The sequence below is a fragment of the Mobula hypostoma genome, chromosome 21 (genome assembly GCF_963921235.1).
Source record: "Mobula hypostoma chromosome 21, sMobHyp1.1, whole genome shotgun sequence".
NCBI classification, from domain to species: Eukaryota; Metazoa; Chordata; class Chondrichthyes; order Myliobatiformes; family Myliobatidae; genus Mobula; species Mobula hypostoma.
Window position 1 is genome coordinate 5,639,691 of NC_086117.1, and position 21,796 is coordinate 5,661,486.

Genomic DNA, 21,796 nt, shown 5'->3' on the forward strand with positions numbered 1-21,796 from the left:
CCCCACTATAGAACATATCCTCTCCACATCCGCTCTTTCTAGGCTTTTCAATATTTTTTAGGTTTCAATGAGATCCCCCTCCCCCCAGCCCACTCACCAGTCACTTATACTAAAACTTATTTACTGCTACCAATTAACCTACCAGCTCTGTTTGAAATGGGAGAGGAAATTGAAGAATCCACTCTATTGATACCCACAGGGAGAACATGCAAATTCCACAACGACAGCTCTGGAGGTTAGGATTGAACCTGCAGTCTTAGGGTTGTGTGGCAGCATCTCTATAAGACCATAAGATATAGGAGCAGAATTAGGCCATTCAGCCCATCGAGTCTGCTCCACCATTACATCATATCTGATTCATTATCCCTCTCACCCCTATTCTCCTGTCTTCTCCCCGTATCCTTTGATGCCATGATTAATCAAGAATCTATCAACCTCTTTTAATATACTCAACGACTTGGCCTAGCAACTGTCAGTGGTAATGAATTTCACAGATTCACCATCCTCTGGTTAAAGAAATTCCTTTTTATCTTTGTTCTGAAGGAACTAGACCACCCATTAATTTCATCCAAAATTTTTTACACAGTTCTACCTTTCTGGAGATCATAGTGTAAACACAATTAAATATGGTTGAAAAATAACATCTTTCAATGTGTTAGATCACAACAATTAATGCCTGTTTCAAGCTGCTGATAGTGATTTAGGCTCTCTTATGTTTTATGGTTTATTTTTAAGGGTGTCGCTTGCTAGTATTTAAGTTAAAATGTGATTATTAATCTTAAACTTTCAAAGGACCACAGAAAAATACACTATGCCCCATTTATTAGGTACACCTGTACACCTCATTAATGCAAATATCTAATCAGCCAATCATGTGGCAGCAACCCAATGCATAAAAGCACGCAGACATGGTCAAGAGATTCAGTTGTTGTTATGTAATTGACTTTGACCGTGGAACGATTGTTGGTGCCAGACAGTGTGGTTTGAGTATCTCAGAAACTGCTGATCTCCTGGGAATTTCACACACAACAGTGTCCATAGTTTACAGATAATGGTGTGAAAAACAAAAAAAAACCACATCTAGTGAGCAGCAGTTCTGTGTTCAAAAACAGCTTGTTAATGAGAGAGGGCAGAGGAGAATGGCCGGACTGGTTCAAGCTGACAGCAACTCAAATAACCAGGCGTTACAACAGTGGTGTGCAGAAGAGCATCTCTGAATGCACAACACATTGAACATTGAAGTGGGAGGCCTACAACAGCAGAAGACCACAAACTTACGCTCAGTGATCACTTTATTCGATATAGGAGATCCCTAATAAAGTGGCCACTGAGTTCGGTCACATAAAGGTACAGAAGAAGCCTAGTGCCTTCAGAGAAAGGTTTCAAAATCTTTGTATTTCTAAACCAATGTTCGGTATATAAAACCCAGTAACTAGGAATTACACTTAGTGGCCACTTTATTACATACCGTCTAATAAAGTGGCCACTGAGTGTATGTTCATGGTCTTCTGCTGCTGTAGCCCATCCAGTTCAAGGCTGGACATGTTGTGCATTCAGAGGTGCTGTTCTGCACACCACTGCTGTAATGCATGGTTATTTGAGTTCCTGTTAGCTTGAACCAGTCTAGCCAATCTCCCCTGACCTCTGTCATGAGCAAGATCAATAAGGCATTTCTGCCCATAGAACAGCCACTCACTGGGTGTTTTTTGTTTGGTTTTTTGCACCATTCTCTGTAAGCCCTAGACTCCAGAGTCTAGAGATTGTTGTGCATGAAAATCCCAGGAGAGCAGCAGTTTTTCAGATATTCAAACCACCCCATCTGGCATCAACAATCATTCCACGGCCAAAGACACTTAGATCACATTTCGTCCCCATTCTGATGTTTGGTCTGAACAACAACTTGACCATGTCTGCATGCTTTTATGCATTGAGTTGCTGCCACATGACTGGCTGATCAGATATTTGCATTAACAAGGTATACAGGTGTACCTAATAAAGTGGCCACTGAGTGTATGTGTATGTGAAGCCAAGACATCAAAAACACCCAGAGATTTGCAAGTGTCTCTCAATCTGAACCACACAAGAAATTGGTTTGCCAAGTTCTCTCTCTTCCACTGATTCAGCACTTTGATCCTTTCTGTAAGGTGTGAGGTGGAAATCAATGCGTGTGCGTCGAACCCCTGCCAGAATGGAGCTACCTGCCGCAGCGTGGTCAACACCTTTGAGTGCATCTGTGCAGCCAACTTTGCGGGCCAACAGTGTGAGACTGATGTACGCAAATTCTTCTTATGTTTTTGCTCCATGCTTTAGATTTAGGATTGGAGAACATATTTTCTGAGGGTAGGCTGAGTGAGCTAGGGCTTTTCTCTTTGGAGTGAAGCAGGATGAGGGGCGACTTGATAGGGATGTACAAGTTGATAGAAGACAAAGATCGAATGCACAGCCAGAGACTTTTTCCCAGGCTGGAAACGGCTAATGCTGGGGGACACAACTTCGACGTGACTGGAAGAAAGTATGGGGGAAGGTGATGTCAGAGACAGGTTTCTTACACAGAGAGTGGCAAGGGTATGTAACGCCCTGCCAGGGGCAATTACATTAAGGACATTTAAGTGACTCTCAGGCACATGGAAACTAGAAAAATGTAGGGTTAGGTAGGAGGGAAGGGTTAGATCGATCTAAGAGCAGGTTAAAGGTCAGCACAACATTGTGGGCTGGAGGACCTGCACTGTTCTCTGTTCTATGTTGCTTTGGCAAAATATTGTTTTCAGTTTCTATCCTGCCTAATCTTGTTCATGGAGAATGACGAGCTTGAAACAGAGCTTGTTTGGCACTAGAATTGCTCAAGTCTTTCCAAATCTGATGACATCTTGGAACACACTGTAAATCAAAATGAATATACTGAGCCAACCTGAATGGGTTAAACAGGTGACATAAATCTCCAGTAATTTCCACACTTCCCTCCTTTTCTCTTTTCCCATTCCCCATTCTGGTTTCCCTCTTATCCTTTCTCTTCACCTGTCCGTCACCTTCCACCCTTTTTTCCATGGTCCACTCTCCTATCAGATTCCTTCTTCCTCCTCCCCCATCTACCCACCTGGTCTCACCCATCACCTGCCAGCTTGACTTCTTCCCACCCCCACCCCATCTCACCTTCTTATTCTGGCTTTTTCCACCTTCCTTTTCAGTCCTGATGAAAGGTCTCGGCCCAGAACGTAGACTTATTAATCTCAATAGATGCTGCCTGACCTGCTGAGTTTTGCACGCATTTTGTGTGTGTGTAGCTTCGGATTTCCAGTATCTGCAGAATCTCCTATGTTTTTGATTTGCCGTACTATTGCATGTTTACAGGCAAATATTAAATATCAGTAATAATACGGTTCTATCCTTACTTTGTCCCATCTAGCATGTGGTAAGATTTGACCAGTCACTCCAAGACTTATTAAACCCATGGTGGCCTCTCCCATTTTCGTTCAGGGTAGCGTGCAGTACATTTAACAGACTCTGTAAAATCATTTAACAGACTCTCAATACATCTAACCAGTTCTATAATATATTTAACAGAGGTAGAACAAGCTCTATGTAAAACTCTTAGATGGGAAGTGCCAGAGAGATGTTCTGTGATCAATAAACCAGATGGGGAGGGTGGAGTGCCATGGGAGGGGTATGGGACAGGCAGCAGAGAAGGAGTGCTGGGGCAAGGTGTGGTTCAGGTGTAGACATACCTAGCTCTGACACACCAGGCAAGGTCATTTGACTCCAAACAACTGGTGTATTGATCATTGCAGAATGTCTCTCTGGTGCTTCCCACTCCCTCCCTCTCCCTTCCCCTTTTCCCAACCATGATTCCCCTCTCCCTGCTCCCTCCCACTCTCAGTCCAGAACAGAGACCCATATCAGAATCAGGTTTATCATCACTCACATACATCATGAAATGTGTTTTTTTTGAGGCAGCAATGTACAAAATTACTACATGCAAAAGTCTGGGGCACCCGAGCTATATATACATACCTAAGATGTTTGCATTGTACTGTATGTCAGTGACAATAAATCTGATTATGGTAGGAATAAACCTTCGGAGTGGTTACCGCTGCATGCACCCATTTTCCGTGAAATGCTCTTCACCAGAAAATGTTTGCAAAATGCATAAGGAACTGGATCTTGCTTATACCAGTGACACTTTGCATAATGAACCAACCCAGTGACATACTCACATGCTACTTCCTGCTGGGATGTTTATCTGAATAAGCATTGGCCCTGTTTCCAAGCAGATGTGACTGACAGTCATTTCGGTGAGGACAACATTAATCTTTTGTCACCGATGGGATTGTGGCATTAATTGGTAATCTGAGAGACACACGGCTGTGTGTTTTATCATGCTGTTCCTGCGTGTCCAATTAGCATTAAGATTAAGATATAGTGAAGGAGCTTATTATTCAAGCAGCTTCATTATGTTAACAGCTTGTTACTCATCGGAAACATTAAAAAGATGACACAAAGTATTATGGAAGTTGCAAACATTTGTTGAATGTTTATATTATTACTATAAGTGCTGCAATCAGAACACTTCATGAATAACAGACTGCATTTAGTTAGTCTTCTCCTCAACCCTGTCTGGGCCAATCAGATGCAACTTAATTTTTTTTTAAAAAAGATTCAGTCAATGAAACCGGGCACAGGCGTAACTCATGAGCACAACATATTCTGCAGAAACTGGAAATCCAAAGCAACACACGTGCAAAGTGCAAAAGGAACTCGACAGGTCAGGCAGCATCTATGGAAATAAACAGTCGACGTTTCGGGCTGAGACAGGGCTGGAAAGGAAGGGGGGATGATGCCAGAATAGCAAAGTGGGGGTGAGGTGGCAAAGAGGATAGCTATAAGGTGATAGGTGAAGCCGAGTAGGTGGGAAAGGTAAAGGGCTGAGACGCAACTCTCTGGACGATGATCTTTAGATTGAATCTGGAGGTGATTTGACTCGGCAAGCGAAAATCAAAACCGTCTGAATCAGGTTTATTGGTTTCAATGGCATTAGTCGTGAAATTTGTTGTTTTGTAGCAGCAGTACAGTGTAAACATAAAAATTACAATCAGTTACAAAGTAAACTAATTGTGGAAAAGAGGAACAGTGAGGTGGGGTTCTTTGTTCATGGACTGTTCCAGGAACCTGATGGCAGTGGGGAAGACATTGTTTCTAAACTGTTGAGTTCCTGTACCACCTCATTAATGGTAGTAAAAAGAAGAGGGCATGTGCTGGGTGACAGGGTGCCACCAATGGATGTCACCTTCCTCAAGCATCAGCTTTTGATGATTCCATTGGTGATGGTGAGGGTTGTGACTGTGGTGGAGCTGGATGACTCTACAACCCTTTGCGGCCTCTTTCAGTCCTGTGCCTTGGTGCCTCCACAGTCTCTGGTGACATGCCAAATCTCCTCAGATAAAGTGATAAACTCTTGCATTTGCAAGTGTTAACTACAAAAATAAAATGATGCTTGAGCCCAGCCAACTGATTTGGACCATAGAAAGTATGGACTTAATCCCATTTCTTCTGAGTTTTTTTAAGACCATAGACATGGGGACGGGGGAATGTACAAGCTCCTTACAGATGATGCCGGAATTGAACTCTGACGCCCCGTGCTGTAATTGCGTTGTGCTACTATGGTGCTATCTTAGTGCTCATCCTGCCTGTTATTTCTTCAAGGAATTCCAACAGATTTCTCAGGCAAGATTTCCCCTTAAAGAAACCATGGTGACTTTAGCCTAGTTTTATCATGTGCTTCCAAGTACCCCAAAACCTCATCCGTAATAATGGACTCCAACATCTTCCCAACCACTGAAGTCAGGTTAACTGGTCTATAATTTCTTTTCTTCTGCCGCCTTCCCTTTTTAAAGAGTGGGGTGACATTTACAATTTTCCAGAACTATTCCAGAAACTTGTGATTCTTGAATGATCATTACTAATGTCACCACGATCTCTTCAGCTACTTCTTTTGGAGGTGTAGTCCACCTGGTCCAGGTGACTTATCTACCTTCAGACCTTTCAGCTTCTCAAGCATCTTCTCCTTAGTAATAGCAACTACACTCACCTCTGCTCCCGCCACTCTCGAGTTCCTAGCATACTGCTTGTGTCCTCCACAGTGAAGACTGATCCAAAATACATTAATTTTGTCTGCCATTTCTTTGTCCTCCATTATTACCTCCCTAGTGTCATTTTCCAGCAGTTGAAAATCCACTCTCGCCTCTCTTTTATTCTTTATATATCCAAAAAAAACCTTTGGTATCCTCTTTTATATTATTGGCTAGCTAATCTTCATATTTCATCTTTTCTCTATTTTTTTTTGCCTCCTGTTAGTTTTTAAAAGCTTCCCAATCCTCTGACTTCCCATTAGTTTTTGCTCTATTACATGCCCTCTCTTTTGTCAGCCACAGTTGCCTCATCCTCCCTTTAGAATACTACTTCTTTGGGAAGTATCTATCCTGTGCTTTCTGAACTGCTCCCAGAAACTCCAGCCATTGCTGCTCTGCTGTCATCCCTGCTAGTGCCCGCTTCCAGTCAGCTTTGGCCTGCTTCTCTCTCGTGCCTCTGGAATTCCCTTTACTCCAATGCAATGCTGATACATCTGACTTCACCTTCTCCCTGTCAAACTGCAGGGTGAATTCTATCATATTATGGCCACTGTCTCCCAAGGGTTCCTTTAAGCTCTCTCATCAAATCTAGTTCATTGCACAACACCCAACCCAAAATAAGGTGCTCTAGGAAGCCATCTTGTAGACATTCTACAAATCCCCTTTCTTTGGATCCAGCACCAACTGGATTTTCGCATCTACAGTACCTGCATATTGAAATCCCCCGTGACAATCTGTAATACCATCTGTAAATTTGCTGATGATACAACCATTCTTGGTAGAATCTCAGGTGGTGATGAGAGGGAGTACAGGAGTGAGCTATGCCAACTAGTGGAGTGGTGTCACAGCAACAACCTGGCACTCAACGTCAGTAAGATGAAAGAGCTGATTGTGGTCTTCAGGAAGGGTAAGATGAAGGAACACATACCAATCCTCATAGAGGGATCAGAAGTGGAGAGAGTGAACAGTTTCAAGTTCCTGGGTGTCAAGATTTATGAGGATCTAATCTAGTCCCAACATATTGATATAGTTATAAAGAAGGCAAGACAGCGGCTATACTTCATTAGGAGTTTGAAGAGATTTGGCATGTCAACGATTACACTCAAAAACTTCTATAGTTGTACTGTGGAGAGCATTCTGACAGGCTACATCACTGTCTGGTATGGAGGGGCTACTGCGCAGGACCGAAAGAAGCTGCAGAAGGTTGTAAATCTAGTTAGCTCCATCCTGAGCACTAGCCTATAAAGTACCCAGGTCATCTTCAGGGAGCGGTGTCTCAGAAAGGCAGCGTCCATTATTAAAGACCTCCAGCATCCAGAGCATGCCCTTTTCTTACTGTTACCATCAGGTAGGAGGTACAGAAGCCTGAAGGCACACACTCAGTGATTCAGGAACAGCTTCTTCCTCTCTGCCATCTGATTCCTAAATAGATATTGAACCCTTGGACACTACCTCACCTTTTTAATATATAGTATTTGTTTTTTTGCAGGTTTTTTAATCTATTTAATATGAATACTATAATTGATTTACTTATTTATTTTTTTCTCTTCTATATTATGTATTGTATTGAACTGCTGCTGCTAAGTTAATAAATTTCACGTCACATGCCAGTGATAATAAACCTGATTCTGACATTGGGAATTAGAAAAGTCATGTATTAAAGGCATTGAAATTTATATTCCATATACTGCCTACTGTTCAGGGATTTGCATATAACACCCATCAGGGTCTTTTTAACTTTGTAGTTTCTTAACTCTGTCAACAAGGATTCTACATCTTCCACTCATATGTCACCTCTTTCTAAGAATTTGATTTCATTTTACCAACAGACTCACCCCACCTCCCTCTGCCTACCTGCCTGTCCTCTTGACATAAGTGTATGGATGTTAAGCTCCCATCTGTGATCTTCTTTCAGCCACGACTGAGTGATGCCCACGACATCATACCTGCTAATCTCTAACTGCACTACAAGGTCATCTACCTCATTCCATACACTGCGTGCAGTCAAATGTAACACCTTCAGTCCTGTATTAATCACCCTTTTTGATTTTACCCCCATGTTACACTCCAACTCATCCCTCTGACTGCAATTTTTCCCCATCATCTGCCGGTCCTTCCTCACAATTGCATTGACTTGTATAGCAACTGGCCCATCCCTAGCTCTGTCACTCTGGTTCCCATCTCCCTGTTAAACACACTCAGTCTCAATGAGAACAAAAAGCAGATTTAATATCAACATGTCTGATATAGATTTAAGTTTCCATTCCGACCTTAATGCATGAAGATAAAATGCAGAGTGTGGGCTTTAATCTAGACAATGGATGTGGTTCTTTATCAAGCAACATGCATCAAAGTTGCTGGTGAACGCAGCAGGCCAGGCAGCATCTCTAGGAAGAGGTACAGCCGACGTTTTGGGCCGAGACCCTTCAGTGGCCTGCTGCATTCACCAGCAACTTTTATGTGTGTTGCTTGAAACTCCAGCATCGGCAGATTTCCTCGTGTTTGGTTCTTTATCAGATGGTATTGTTGAAACGAGTGACTGCCACACTCTACAAAGAACATGACAGCTTTGTGGGTTATAAACACAAGAGATTCTGCAGATGCTGGAAATCCAGAGGAATACACACAAAATGCTGGAGGAACTCAGGTCAGGCAGCATCTATGGAGGGGAGTAAACAGTCAATGTTTTGGGCTGAGACCCTTCATCAGGGCCAGAAGGGAGGATGTGCCTTTAAGGGACTGACCAAAGGTGACCCCCTTTTCTTTTGCAGTCCCAAAGAAGGGTCTGAACTCAAAACGTTGACTGTTTATTCCTTCTCATAACGTGACCTGCTGAGTTCCTCCAGTGTTTTAGGTGTGTGGGTCCATGTCTTGCTTAACAGCTTGAACCTCTTCTTGCAGCACACAGAAGGACTAGATATAGAAGATGGAGGGCTTGAGGAGGGTAGGGTTGGATATCTGTCTGCCAGTGGGATACCAACCTTACCAACGGCTTAAAGTTCTGTGATAAGAAGTGAGCCTACTAACAGTCCCAATTTAATAAGAATCAATTGCCCTAACTGTTGTAATGCTCCTACGTACCTTTAGATGACATGAGGCGACCACAGGTTTTACCAACGCTGCGGCATGGTTCTCACTAAACAAGTACACCTTTCTCTAAGCCGTTACAATCATTTTCAAGATCCACTTTGCCCTGAGCTAATGTTTATTCTTTTCTGCTGTGTTGTTTAAAACTTTTGGAAGAAAGTTAAACTTCGGTATTACTGCAGAGTAAATTTATTACTAAAGTATATATATGTCACCATATTCAACCCTGAGGTTCATTTTCTTGCAGGCATTCAAAGTAGAACAAAGAGAAACAATAGAACCAATGAAAAATGTCTCACTAACAAGGACTGATGTTCTTATTTGTGAGACGGCTGGGTAGACATAGGGTAAACACCAGCAGGCTTTTTCCACTGACATTAGTTGTCACTAGAACTAGAGGTCATGGGTTAAGGGTGGCAGTTGAAATGTTTAAGAGGAATATGAGGGGGAACATCTTCACTCAGCAGGTGGTGAGAGTGTGGAATGAGCTGCCTGCAGACGTGGTGGATACAGATATGATTGCAACATTTAAGAGGTTTGGAGAGGTACTTGCATGGGAGGGGTATGGTGGGCTGTGCTTCAGGTTGATGGGACAAGGCAGAATAATAGTTTGGCATAGACTAGATGGGCTGAAGGGCCTGTTTCTGTGCTATAGTGCTCTATGACTGTATCTTGAGCAGAACTCAAAACAGCCACTAGAATGTATCACAGATAGTTTTCTGTAAGCAAATCTGGGTTAATTACTGTGCCCTGTTTATTGTCCAGTTTGACTAATGATGCCCTTACCTGTCCCCGTTCTCTGTGTATTCTTTCCTACTTGCTCTTGCACGTTTCTGCTCTCTGCACCTGACAGCTATGTTTCCTGTTGAATCCAAGAGGGGTGGAGGGTGGGGAGGGGTGGGTGAGATGGGGAAGGACAGTGAGCAGTTTGAAAGCAGCAGGCACTGCACTTACGGTCTGGTCTCCCTTTGTCTTCGCAGAGAGGGAGCAAGGCGGATGCTAACCCCCTGCTGGCCGTGGCTGTGCCCGTGGCGTGTGGAGCCGTGCTCCTCATTGCAATAGCTCTGATATTTGTGGTGCTGACCGCCCGTAAGAAGCGGCAGACAGAAGGGACGTACAACCCGAGCCAGCAGGAAGTGGCCGGTGCCCGGCTGGAAATGGACAGCGTCCTTAAGGTGCCTCCCGAAGAGCGCCTGATATAATTGGCCACTGGACTCAGAAGAGGGAAAGTTTCTCTTGAAATATCGGACCACTTAAGGTGCCTTCGCTCTTGCCCTGTACTACTGACCCTGCTCACCAAGTGGGATGCAACCCATTTGATGCTGGCACTGAGCAATCCTCACGGAGACTGGAGATGGTGGGGAAATTCGCACTGCGCTGTTCACTGCAATCACGCACGAATAACGTGTGGATTCAGACACTGATTCAAGCATTTCCTGTGCACACACAAAAGGTATGACGAGGTATCACTTCCAGAGGTCAACCCCTCCTCATTTAGATTACAACAACCCCTTCTCAAATCTGTGAAGAAAAAAATGGAAGTTTTTAAAGCTGTTCTGCATTCCAACTGGTTGAAATGTGCTCATTATTTAAATATTCACTGTAATTTGATTCTTAATTGAACCCCCTTTTTAACAGCAAATTCTTTCTGGAATTTAAGTTTATTATATATTGAAACAAATCAAAATACACCTAGTGGCCACTTTATTAGGTACAGCAGTGGAACCTGTTGTGGTCGTCTGCTGCTGTAGCCCATCCACTTCAAGGTTTGATGTGTTGTGCGTTCAGAGATGCTCTCCTGCCACCGGTTATTTGAGTTACTGTCACCTTCCTGTCAGCTTGAACCAGACTGGCCATTCTCCTCTGACCTCTCTCATTAGCAAGGCATTTTCACCCACAGAACTGGATGTTTTTTTTTCCCCCACACCATTGTCTATAAACTCTAGAGACTATTGTGCATGAAAATCCCAGAAGATCAGAGGTTTCTGAGATACTCAAACCACCCCATCTGGCATCAGCAATCATTCCGCCATCAAAGTCACTTGGATCACATTTCTTCTCCATTCAGATGTTTGGTTTGCACAAATGAACCTTTTGACCATGCCTGCATGCTTAAATGCAGTGAGCTGCCACCACATGATTGGCTGCTGAGATATTTGCATTAATAAGCAGGTGTACCTAATAAAGTGGCCACTTGAGTGTATCGTCATTAAATATGGGAACTGTTATAGTTAATTATATATTGAAACAAATTAGTATTAATACAAATGGAGGGATCTATTTTTAGAATACATCTAGCTGGGAGAGGATGGATGATGATGCTGTGCTAGAGGTAAATGGTCACAGTCACAGGATTCTGCATCCCTCTCCTTTGGCTTCTATGTCTAATTAAAGACTTGTTCCCTACCAGAGAGTCTGTACACAGCTTGAAAGCACTTATGTTGTTGCATCAACAGTTGTTACTGACAGACTGTGTCCTCATCCGTTCTATTTACGAACTGCTGTGGGGGCGGGGGGGGGGGAGCTGCCAGGCTGGGGACGCACAACATGAGTGTAGGCCAATAAACTGGAGTTTTCTCATCACCACTTCACTGAATGGTGGGTTCTCCACAGCAGAGAGAGTCTTCCCAGGGAAATGATGGCCCCTGTGCAGTTGCAAGCGGAGGGGTCACAGTCGTCATCCGTCACCACCGCAGTTCTGTTGGCCACTGCCAGGAAAGGAAAGGTAACCATGTGGCAACACGCACAAATTGCCGGAGGAACTCGGCAGATCAGCTGGCATTTATAGAAATGAATAAACAGTCGACATTTTGGGCCAAGACCCTTCATCAGAATTGGGAAGGAAGGGGGCACAAGCCAGAAAAAGGTAGAGGGGAAGGATTATTAATTCTTGCCCTCCCCCCACTTTCTCAGTTTGGCTGCTAGAAGTTGATGGGTGAAGCCAGGTGGCTGGGGTTGGGGGTGAGAGAGGGGGTGAAGTAAGGCTGGGAGATGATAGGTGGAAAAGGCAAAGGGGCAAAGGAGGAATTTGATAGGAGAGAAGAGTGGACCATGGGAGAAAGCAAAGGAGGAGGGGCACCAGAGAGAGAGGTGAAGAGAAAGTGAGGAGAAGAGGCAACTCTAGTGACTTGTAGCCCCAGGAGAACGAAGGAGCAAGAATAGAAATGTGGAGCATCGTTAAGCCGCCGCAGATTTGACTTTGGGAAATAAACAGAATCTCTGGAGTTTTGAGCAACACACATCAAAGTTGCTGGTGAACGCAGCAGGCCAGGCAGCATCTCTAGGAAGAGGTACAGTCGACGTTTCAGGCCGAGACCCTCAGAAAATGTTCTAAGAACTTTCCAACAGCAATTCCCAGCTCCTTTATAATTTTTTGTCATTTGGCACAAATTCCACTAACTCTATTTAACATCATCGGAATTTGAGCTGTTTCCAAAACTGGGGAGGTTGTTTTCACATTCTTTGCTTGGTTACAATTCTGAAGGTATTTTGGGCTGCACAGCCTACATTCAAGTCTTTGTGATGTTACACTTGCGACTTAAAATGCCAAACATATTTTAACATCATTCAAAAATGATGGAATTAGCCTGAATGCTAAAAGTGAGAAATATCATCCAACAGTTCTGTCGAGTACAGTCTAGCTCAGGGAGGCATTCCATAAGACCGTAAGACATACTGTAGGAGCAAAATTAGGCCATTCAGCCCATCGAGACTGCTTCGCCATTCCATCATTGCTGACTTATTATCCTTCTCAATTCCATTCTCTAGACCTCCTCCCTCCCCCCAACCAATGAAGAACCTATCAACATTTGCTTTAAATATAACCAATGACTTGACCTCCAAGAGCCATCTATGACAATGAATTCCACTGATTCACCATTCTCTGGTTAAAGAAATTCCTCCTCATGTCTATTCTAAAGGGACATCTTTCTATTCTGAGGCTGTTCGCTCTGGTCCGTGATGCTTCTTATATTGGAAACATCCTGTCCACATCCACTCTATCTAGGTCTTTCAACATTCAGACTCAGTGGTGTCAATTTCTAATTAGTTGTAAACATGGTACCAATTTTCCAGAGTGCTTAGTATTGAATCTAAAAGTAGAAATCCAGGGAATTCAATGTGGAGGCAGTGAACTCAGGGTGGATGCAGTACTGGCTTTACCCTTCAGCTAGCAGGTACTAATGGGTTGGAGTCTACTTTTAGTGGCAGGCAAACCAACTCTTTCCAAGATGATCCAGGAGCAACTGTGCCCTAACATTACTGTACAAACAAGCCCATCTGTTCGCTGGCCCTCTCTCTCTTTCCTTCCCTTTACCAAGCATGGTCATCTCCATCCCTCTCCAAACCCACGTCATATCCAAAAGTCATCAGCTTCTGTCTCGGCATGAAGACCCTGAAGGAACAACTTGGTTTCAAGACTGGATGCTTGGGTCTCCTTCCTCTCCACTGCGAGTTGTCTGACCTTATCCAGCACAGTGTTTCATCAGAGTCCCTTTTCATCCTTTCCTCACCCACATCTGCTGGGAAAACCAACATCTATTCCGTCTCCATATTTGGAATGAAAGTAAATTCTCTGATTTTCTGGGCTTATATTTAAAGTTATAAAAAGTTATTTCTGCTTGGGATGTTATAGTTTGTAAAAAAAAGTTCTGAAATATTTGGCATAAACAGTTTAAAAAAAAAACTTCAAGCAGGTTCCTCCAAAGAAGAGAAAGCTCTTCTCTTTCTCTTTCATTACGAACTAATAACGATGAGAAACTCTACAGGTCAGGTAGCATATACATTGGGGAATGAACAGTTAATGTTCCAGGCCAAGACGGAGGGTGAAGGTGTGGGCAGAGGAAGGAGTACAAGCTGGCAGGTGACAGGTGAGTGTGAAGGTGGGTAGATTGTGATTGGTCAAGGAATTAGGTCCAAAACATTGATTGTTTATTCCCCCTGCACAGATGCCGTCCGTCTTGCAGTGAAACATTGCTGCCTGGTAAACGTTATGTTTTTGATGAAATGTGAATGGTGTAAGCGTCATGTCATATCTCCTCGGGTGAACTCAGCTCAGGACCAGAGCAATCCCATGGAGAAAAACCACAGTCAACTCCTGTTGTGACCTTTTTGTACAATTTTGGCTAAACTTTATAAAATTATGTTGGGTTTGTGCTTTGTATTGGCAAAACAAATCCCACTATTGATGTAAATTTCTTAGGCTTGTAAATGTAAATTCTGTAATTGATAAATGTGGTGTAATATAAAGAACTGATAAAATCATGATGTTGATATTTATTTGAGTGAACTGAAAATTTTGAAGCAAAATTTGTTGAACTTGGTGGGCTTGAGGGGACTTTCCCGAGATGCGGACACATCAATGCCCTCTGTCCTAGGACGCAGACACACTAACACCCTCTGTCCCATGATCCACGTGAGAGAGACAAAATGTCCCCAGTTTTCCCTGGAATGCTGAACCTCAAGAAGGTAAGGATTCTACAACTGATTCATGAGAAATACAGTCTTCCCAGTTCTTTCTCCCCCTAAGCTCAGGAGGGGAGGGGGGACTGTATCGGACCACCAGGCTACCAGGAAACAAGTTGTTTCCCCAACCTGTCCCAAAATATCTGATAGCCCGGATCAGCGAGTCCTCGGATCACTCAAAACTGCACATGCATTTGGTGTCATTTTCACAAAGCAGTGAATTGGGTATGTTTTTGTGTGGAGTGTTGGAGGTTGAAGCTGTTGTAGAGGCCACTGTTCACGTGCCTTCACTCCCTTGCCATCCTCAGCAGAGCACCACTGCAGTGGGCTCAGTATGGATGATACTTCACCCTCAACCAGCAGGGACAGGGGCGAGTCTGCACACCCAATGAACGGGCACTATCAGGAGGGTTAAGTGAGCTGGGGCTTTTCTGGAGTGAAGGAGGATGAGTAAAAAAAAAACTATCCCTTTCAGACAAGATCATTCCATCCATCAACAGGTACCCCCACCATCCAGACCATGCTTTCTCATGGCTGCCATCAGGAAAAAGGTACAGGAGCCACATAGCACTAGGTTCAGGCACAGTTATTACCCCTGGGTGAGCAGGGGACTGTATAGGGTAACATGTTTGGTGGAAACATAGAGTTGGGGTTTCACTTTAAGAGACTGGTCTGACAGGATGACGTAATTATGTAAAGGGCTTTTAGTGTGCTTCGAGTTCAGTTTTTCTGGTGTTCAATAAATAAGCTGCTGCTGCTTTTCTGAAACATAAAAAGTTCCTGCCGTTTTATTTGTGAAAACCTACATTGGTGACCCTGATGGTCCAGGACGATTCGAATTAGTGAACATGTCGACCAATGCAGTTTGTTGTATATTGCACATTGGCTGAATGCCCAAATTGCATTCCTGCACTGCACTTTCTCTGTAATTAAAACATTATATTCTGTTTTTGTTTTCCTTTCACCACATCAATGCACTTATGTACAAAGTTCAAAGTAAATTTATTAACAAAGTTCATATATGTTACCATATACAACCCTGGGATTAATTTTCTTTTGGGCATTCACAGTAAATACAAGAAACACATTGGAAACAATGAAAGGCATCACCCAAAAGGACAAACAACCAATGTGACGGAGACAACAAATTGTGAAAATACAAGAGTAAAAAACATAAATATCGAGAACATGAGATGAAGGGTCCTTGAAAGTGAGTCCACAGGTTGTGGGAACAGTTCAGTGATGGGGTGAGTGAAGTTATCCCACTTGGTTCAAGAACCTAATGGTTGAACAGTAATATCCCCATTATACTTTCCTCCAATCATCATGAAATTATGCCCCCTTGGTTTGTAGGTTTTTACAAATAAAACAGCGGAGGCATTTTATGTTTCAGAAAAGCAGAAGCAGTTCATTGATTAAACACCAAAAAAAAAACTGAACTTGAAGCACACTAAAAGCCCTTTACATAATTACATCATCCTGTCAGACCAGTCTCTTAAAGTGAAACCCCAATTCACTGTTGGAGATTGTGAATGCTGTACGTTTCCACCAATTATGTTACCCTACACATGCTCCCCACCACCCAGGGGTAATAACTGCTCCTGAACCTGGTGGTGTGAGTCCTGAGGCTCCTGTACCTTCTCCCTGATGGCAGCAGCGAGAAGAGAGCATGACCTGGATGGTGGGCTCCTTGATGATGGATGGAATGATCTTGTCTGAATGGGATACTTTTTTTTATTCTATCTCAATAATAAATCAATAGTTTAAAATGAAACAGGCTTTCCTTATCCTCGTCAACACACTGAATGACAACAAGATGAGATTTAAACTGACCTTACTTTAAACAGGCTTGCCAGAAAAGTTCTTACAGGCTGAATGAAAACAAACTGATAAACACAATGTTCACACTCGTAGAAACTTTGGATCATTAAATGTAGCATACAACAATCCGCTAAATTTTAGATGTCACCCAGTCTAAGCTGAACATCTCATTTGGGTTTGGTCCATTCTTGGACCAAAACTTCCAAAGTAACAACCAACACTCACAATAGACAATAGGTGCAGGAGTAGGCCATTCGACCCTTCGAGCCAGCACCACCATTCACTGTGATCATGGTTGATCATCCACAATCAGTACCCCGTTCCTGCCTTCTCCCCATATCCCTTGACTCCACTATCTTTAAGAGCTCTATCTAACTCTTTCTTGAAAGCATCCAGAGAACTGGCCTCCACTGCCTTCTGAGGCAGAGCATTCCACAGATCCACGATTCTCTGGGTGAAAAAGTTTTTCCACTCTGTTCTAACTGGCCTAACCTTTATTCTTAAACTGTGGCTTCTGGTTCTGGACTCCCCCAACATTGGGAACATGTTTCCTGCCTCTAGCGTGTCCAATCCCTTAATAATCTTACATGTTTCAATCAGATCCCCTCTCATCCTTCTAAATTCCAGTGTATACAAGCCCAGTCGCTCCAATCTTTCAACATATGACAGTCCTGCCATCCCAGGAATTAACCTTGTGAACCTACACTGCACTCCCTCAATAGCAAGAATGTCCTTCCTCAAATTTGGAGACCAAAACTGCACACAATACTCTAGGTGTGGTCTCACCAGGGCCCTGTACAACTGCAGAAGGACCTCTTTGCTCCTATACTCAACTCCCCTTGTTATGAAGGCCAACATGCCATTAGCTTTCTTCACTGCCTGCAGTATCTGCATGCTTACTTTCAGTGACTGATGAACAAGGACATCTAGATCTCGTTGTACTTCCCCTTTTCCTAACTTGACACTATTCAGATAGTAATCTGCCTTCCTGGTTTTGCCACCAAAGTGGATAACCTCACAATTATCCACATTAAACTGCATCTGCCCACTCACCCAAGTCACCCCGCATTCTCATAACACCCTCCTCACATTTCACACTGCCACCCAGCTTTGTGTCATCTGCAAATTTGCTAATGTTACTTTTAATCCCTTCATCTAAATCATTAATGTATATTGTAAATAGCTGCGGTCCCAGCACCGAGCCTTGCGGTACCCCACTAGTCACTGCCTGCCATTCTGAAAGGGACCCGCTAATCCCTACTGTTTGTTTCCTGTTTGCCAACCAATTTTCTATCCATGTCAGTACCCTACCCCCAATACCCTGTGCTCCAATTTTGCCCACTAATCTCCAATGTGGGACCTTATCAAAGGCCTTCTGAAAGTCCAGGTACACTACATCCACTGGCTCTTCCTTGTCCATTTTCATAGTTACATCCTCAAAAAAAATTCCAGAAGATTAGTCAAGCATGATTTCCCCTTCGTAAATCCGTGCTGACTCAGACTGATCCTGTTACTGCTATCCAAATGTGCTGCTATTTCATCTTTTATAATTGACTCCAGCATCTTCCCCACCGCTGATGTCAGGCTAACTGGTCTATAATTCCCTGTTTTCTCTCTCCCTCCTTTCTTAAAAAGTGGGATAACATTAGCTACCCTCCAATCCACAGGAACTGATCCTGAATCTATAGAACATTGGAAAATGATTACCAATGCATCCACAATTTCTAGAGCCACCTCCTTGACTACCCTGGGAAGCAGACCATCAGGCCCTGGGGATTTATCAGCCTTCAGTCCCATCAGTCTATCCAACATAATTTTCTGCCTAATATGAATTTCCTTCAGTTCCTCCATAATCCTAGGTCCTCTGGCCACTATTACATCTGGGAGATTGTTTGTGTCTTCCCTAGTGAAGACAGATCCAAAGCACCTGTTCAACTCGTCTGCCATTTCTTTGTTCCCCATAATAAATTCACCCGTTTCTGTCTTCAAGGGCCCAACTTTGGTCTTAACTAATTTTTTCCTCTTCACATACCTAAAGAAGCTTTTACTATCCTCCTTTATATTCTCGGCTAGCTTGCCTCCATACCTCATCTTTTCTCCCCATATTGCCCTTTTAGTTATCTTCTGTTGCTCTTTAAAAGTTTCCCAATCCTCCGGCTTCCCGCTCATCTTGCTATGTTATACTTCTCCTTTATTTTTATACTGTCCTTGACTTCCCTTGTCAGTCACAGTCACCCCTTGCTCCCCTTAGAATTTTTCTTCCTCTTTGGAATGAACTGATCCTGCACCTTCTGTATTATTCCCAGAAATACCTGCCATTGTTGTTCCACTGTCATCCCTGCTAGGGTATCTTTCCAGTCAACTTTGGCCAGCTCCTCCCTCATGGGTCCATAGTCCCCTTTGTTCAACTGTAATACTGACACTTCCGGTTTTCCTTTCTCCCTCTCAAATTGTAGATTAAAACTTATCATATTATGGTCACTACCTCCTAATGGCTCCTTTACCTCGAGTTCCCTTATCAAATCTGGTTCATTACACAACACTAGATCCAGAATTGCCTTCTCCCTGGTAGGCTCCAGTACAAGCTGCTCTAAGAATCCATCTCGGAGGCACTCCACAAACTCCCTTTCTTGGGGTCCAGTACCAACCTGGTTTTCCCAGTCTACCTGCATGTTGAAATCCCCCATAACAACCGTAGCATTACCTTTGCGACATGCCAATTTTAACTCTTGATTCAACTTGCACCCTATATCAAGCCTACTGTTTGGGGGCCTGTAGATAACTCCCATTAGGGAGTTTTCGCCCTTACAATTTCTCAGTTCTATCCATACTGACTCCACATCTCCTGATTCTATGTCCCCCCTCGCAAGTGACTGAATTTCATTCCTCACCAACACAGCCACCCCACCCCCTCTGCCCACCTGTCTGTCCTTCCGATAGGACATATACACTTGAATATTCATTTCCCAGCCCTGATCCTCTTGAAGCCATGTCTCTGTTATTCCCACAACATCATACTTGCCAATTTCCAACTGAGCCTCAAGCTCATCCACTTTATTTCTTGTACTTGGTGCATTCATATATGATACTTTTAATCCATTACTCCCCTCACCTTTCACATCGATTCCTACTGCACTTGGCCATACTCTCCGATCCCTTCCTGAGCTTTCTGCCCTGTTACTTCTGTTGTCTTTCTTAACTTTTCCTATTCTCACTTTCCCTTTAACTCCATCCTTATATTTCCAGTTCATTCCCCCCCCCCCCACTACTTAGTTTAAACACACCCCTGTAGCAATGACAAACCTGCCTGCCAGAATGCTGGTTCCCCTTCCTGTTAAGGTGCAACCCGTCCCTTTTGTACAATTCAGCCTGACCCCAAAACAGATCCCAGTGGTCTAAGAATCTAAATCCCTGCGTCCCGCGCCAGCTCCTCAGCCACACATTCAGATCCCCCATCTCCCTGTTCCTGTCCTCTCCAGCACGGGGAACTGGAAGCAAACCGGAGATAACCACCCTGGAAGTCCTGCTTTTCCGCCTTCTTCTGAGTTCTCTGAGGTCACGCTACAGAATTTCTTTCGTCATCCTCCCGATATCATTTGTGCCGACATGCACCACCACTTCCGGATGTTCACCTTCACTCTTGAGGATGCCCTGCAATCGGTCCGTGACGTCCTGGATCCTGGCACCAGGGAGGCAACACGCCATCCTTAATTCCTGCCTGTTGCCGCAGAACCCCCTTTCTGTACCTCTCACTATGGAGTCCCCTACTACCACGGCTCTGCCTGACGTCTGTCTCCTCGGCTTTGCTTCAGAGCCAATTTTTGACTCGCAGACCTGACCGCCTCTCAGGCTGGCAGAGTCTTCTGTCCCGACAGCTTCCAAGAGGGTGAACCTGTTTTCAAAAAAGTCTCCTGTACTCCAAGCATCCATCCCTTCCTCATCGTCGCCCCCCTTCTCTCTTCCGGTATCTTCGGTGTAACGATCTCGCTGTAGGTCCTGTCCAGAAAACTCCCGATTTCCCGGATGAACCCAAGGTCATCCAGTTGCTTCTCCAGTACCCCAACACAGTCCTTCAGGAGCTGAACCTGGACACACTTTTCACAGCTGTAGCAACCAGAAGCACCATCAGTGTCCCTGACCTCCCACATCATGCAAGCATCACAGTGAATCAGCTTACCTGTCATTTCTTCACCACTCCTCACCCTCTCCAACTGTGGTGTAGTCTTCTTCTCGCCGAAGACTCTCGAACCAAAGACTCGCACTTTTCTCACAAGACACTTCCCTCCGCAAGGCCGCTCCCCTCGAGCGACCTTGCTTATATTGGCTGATAAATTGACTAATTCGTTTCACTTGCCGCACCTCTGTCGACCTTGAAGGTATGTGTTTCAGGCTGCTCCCGACCGGTTTTTAAATCAACCGCTCCTGAAAACAACAGAAAAAAAGACTCCCAAGAGCTTATCAAAATAAGCTCAGTGTGACTTGTGACATATCTATCCTGCACCCTGGGAATTATTTCCAGAAACTTCATCCAACTCTGCTCTGCCGTCATTCCCGCCAGTATCTCCCTCTAACCCACCCGGGCAAGCTCCTCTCTCATGCCTCTAATTCCCTTTCTTCCATTGTGCTGCTGATACACGTGACTTGAGCTTCTCCCTCTCAAATTGCAGTATGAATTCAATCATATTCTGATCACTGCCTCCTAAGGGTTCCTATACATGAGATCTGGGTTATTACACAACACCCAATCTAAGATAACCTTTTCCCCAGTAGGCTTAAGCACAGCTGCTCTAAACAGCCATCTCATGGGCATTCAACAAATTCCCTCTCTTACATCTGATACCAACTTGATTTTCCTAATCCCCTTGCATATTGAGATCCTCTATTACCCTTATTACATCCCTTTGCAAACTCAACCCCACGTCTTGGCTACTGTTTGGAGGCCTATATATGATTCCCATAGTGGATTTTTTACCCTTGCAATTTCTTAACTCCACCCACAAAAATTCAACATTCTCGGACCCTATGTCACTTCTTTCTAAAGGTGTAATTCCCTCTCTTACCAACAGAACCACACCACCGCCTATATCTTCCTGCCTGTCCTTTCGATACAAAGTATATCCTTTGATGTTAAGCTCCCAACTATGGCCGTCTTTCAGCCATGACTTAGCGATGCCCACATCACCATACCAACCAATCTCTAATTGTGCCACAGGTCTGTCCACTTTATTCCAAATGCCATGCACATTTAAATACAGCACCTTTGGTCCTGCATTCTTTGCCCTTTTGAATTTTTTCTCTGTGGT

The 21,796-nt window shown here is 43.9% G+C and overlaps 1 protein-coding gene across 2 annotated transcripts in view; it reads left to right on the forward strand.

Moving 5' to 3' along the window:
• LOC134359756 (protein crumbs homolog 2-like) overlaps window positions 1–11,728 on the forward strand; it is a 165,200-nt gene extending 153,472 nt beyond the window's left edge. Inside the window, exons 12-13 of one of the 2 annotated variants that reach the window (XM_063073350.1) lie at window positions 2,145–2,271; window positions 10,190–11,728. In XM_063073350.1, the coding sequence (XP_062929420.1) occupies window positions 2,145–2,271; window positions 10,190–10,411 (349 nt within the window). In that variant the 3' untranslated portion in view covers window positions 10,412–11,728. The remainder of the gene's footprint in view (window positions 1–2,144; window positions 2,272–10,189) is intronic. The other variant, XM_063073351.1, reaches the window with a different exon arrangement.
• The last annotated feature ends 10,068 nt before the right edge of the window (window positions 11,729–21,796 follow it).